General features: G+C 41.9%; 1 protein-coding gene across 1 annotated transcript in view; it reads left to right on the top strand.

Annotated features, from left to right (window-relative positions):
• Positions 1-1,004: 1,004 nt before the first annotated feature.
• usp43a (ubiquitin specific peptidase 43a) overlaps positions 1,005-2,923 on the top strand; it is a 100,417-nt gene continuing 98,498 nt past the window's right edge. Inside the window, exon 1 of the mRNA XM_016545757.1 lies at positions 1,005-2,150. Coding sequence (XP_016401243.1) covers positions 1,560-2,150 — 591 coding nt within the window. The 5' untranslated portion in view covers positions 1,005-1,559. The remainder of the gene's footprint in view (positions 2,151-2,923) is intronic.

Below are 2,923 nucleotides of genomic sequence, written 5' to 3'. Positions count from 1 at the left end.
GTCGGAGACGCGTTAGTCATCACGAGCCTAGGCGCAGACACCGGTGCCTTTACAGTCTGTTTTTCGTTAATATGATAGTGTTAGGCAATTATATATGTAAATAAACACAATATGCAAATAAATCATTGTGTATATCAAATCCACCTGGCCTCTGTAACTGTCTACTCTGTAGCACTATCGTTTAAAATTAATTTAAAGATTTACAAATTTACCGTTAACGGATCGCTAGGTAGGTGTACAGCAGTGACAGACAGACACATATAATGGTGTTCTGTACGGAAAGATGTTTCCCAGCTGACAGTTATCCATTTTCACCTGTACAAGTGAACAGAACACTGAACATCGGCAGTAATGAGGCGAGTTGTAGTGACGTCACTGCCCCTCTTTGACTGATTGGCTAGAGGAGGAGCTGTCAATCTAGAACTAGTGGACCAATGATGACTTAAACCCGCCTTGATTTACATGAAACTCTTAACTGCAACATTTGGAAGAAGAAGCGCAGAACTTGGAATAAAGAGTGAAGGGAAAAACAGGATAAACATACACAAAATAAAAATATGTGCAGAAACTGTCTGAGAGCAATATGATTTTAAATGTGTTTAAAGTGATCCGTGACCATTGTTTGCTATTCTGAAAACGTTGCTTTCATTTTTAAATTTTGTGCAATATAATTTTACATGCGTTCTTAAATTTCGGTTTCACGCTTGTTATTTTTTTATCCGTGACTGCAATACATTTGGCGGGAATCTGATCCCATATGAATGTCGTGAATGAGAATTGAGTTAATTAAAATAATGCCCAAACTGCAGCATAATCGTTTGAAAGAGCGAGTTTATTCAGATCATGTGGTTATGTGTTTACAGGAATATTCCAATAGCTTGAAAAATGTTTTAAAGAAGGTTTAATCTGAATGTGGACATTAATTTCAAAATAATGATGCAAAAGCGATAATTAAATAGATAAAATACAACGTCTGTTTGTGTTTGGAGGGAAAATATTGACGAGCAGCGATGAAGCAGGTAAATACAGGTGTAGATAAACCGCCATTTGTGGGCTATTCATTTCCACATTCACTTCTCCCAATACAAGTTCAAAGTAAACTAGGCTAATAAGATTCATAGTGGGAGGGTAGAAAGCCGTGTATCTACCATTCAGACGCATTTATTCCAACCAGAAGCCAGAGAAAGAGAGCGGGCGACAAACAGCCAGTAATGGTCATCCACACACACGTATGCATGTAGGTGTGGTGTAAAGAACAAGAGTTGTGTCTGAAGCATGGAGTTAAGCCCAGTGTAATTCCAGGTGCGTACAAGAGCGTCATGGATAAAGCGAAACTAGCGCAGCTGAGATCAGTGATAGGGAATGTCGGAGACGCGTTAGTCATCACGAGCCTAGGCGCAGACACCGGTGCCTTTACAGTCTGTTTTTCGTCGTCGTGATGCTTTAGTGATGTAGGGTTTCGAGACGCACAGGTGGGAGCGCCGTGTCTTCACACTATAGTGCACTTGTTTCTCTTTCTGACTTCCACTGATCGGTTTGGGTGAAACAACAGACTAAACATGGATACGCCGAGGGAAACCAGGAAACAAACAATCAAAGCCAAATCAACCAAGCGCAAGAATAAGACGCACAAGTCCCAGAAGCTGTTCAGAAGGAAATCGCTAAAATCGCTTGGAAATTTTATGAGCAGGATTGTCAAAACTTTGGGGACTTTGGCACACTTGGGGGACGCGGACCAGCCGGACGCGGCGGAGGATGATGATGGTGGGTTTGGAGACACTCTGAGCGCCCACAACTCTGGGAATCACAGAGAGAGCTCGCTGAGGAAGACCGCTGCGCCCTCATCTTCTTATGGGTCTGTCAAAGAAAGACTGTCCTGGTGTTACGGCGAGAAAACTCCGGGAGTTCAGGGTCTGAAGAACCATGGAAACACCTGTTTCATGAACGCCGTGGTGCAGTGCTTGAGTAACACGGAACTTCTGGCAGAGTATTTGGGTCTGGAGCAGTATAAATGTGAATTCAATGAGCGGAGGATCAACGGGACGATGACGAGTGAGGAGGTCAGGGGGGAGGTGACGGAGAAGCTGGCATCGCTAGTGAGGGCGCTCTGGACGCTCGATTACACGCCTCAGCTGTCAGTGGAATTTAAGGTGAGTTTCGATCAACTTACAGAATGGAGTCACGAACGCCCCGTTAAGCAATCATGTGTAAATAACTTCTCTGAATGATCGTTTGTTTTTTCAGTGTAGAGTGGAATCGTTTTATTTGACTTAAACTTAAGCTAAGATCAACAGGTAGATTTGTCAGACAAGACACTGATTCAGACAGATTTAGAGAATCGGATAAAATATTCATTAAAACGATCAGAGTCAAATTATCTGTATCGCTATTTTGAGATAAATCCGTTTATCAAACTCGGTCTGAACGATTCGTTCATTAATTGGACTGAATCGTTGAACCTATACACAAAAACCGAGTCATTCCAGCAAAATCCTCTCAAATTTGTCTTATGGCCAAGATTTTAAAATGAATTTTAGTATGATTTATAGTAATTTAAATGTATATTTTATTATTTATAATAATATCATTTATTATTAAAGGTGCAGTAGATCTTGGAAAATGCTAACTTTAGCCTGATAGCACTGAAAGCGAACGTCCCACCCTCCCTGCAATCGTTGTCCAAAGCCACGCCTCCTGAACGCATTTACACTCACAGACCAGAATACCAGAGACAACATTACTACAATAGGCTACATCAGCGGTTCCCAATTCCAGCCCATGTTCCGAAGTTAAATAAACTTAAACGGATTTCCCCCGATGGAGTAGGGAGCAATGAACACTGTGTTATCATATCGATCGGAACACAGTTCATGCACGTAGCTCACTTCTAACGACCTGGCGCGAGGACTGGATTAACTGCTGG

The sequence above is a fragment of the Sinocyclocheilus rhinocerous genome, unplaced genomic scaffold, assembly GCF_001515625.1.
Source record: "Sinocyclocheilus rhinocerous isolate Xijiao unplaced genomic scaffold, SAMN03320098_v1.1 scaffold550, whole genome shotgun sequence".
NCBI classification, from domain to species: domain Eukaryota; kingdom Metazoa; phylum Chordata; class Actinopteri; order Cypriniformes; family Cyprinidae; genus Sinocyclocheilus; species Sinocyclocheilus rhinocerous.
The sequence above is the reverse complement of the archived record's forward strand: the minus strand, read 5'-3'. Positions and strand labels throughout refer to the sequence as shown.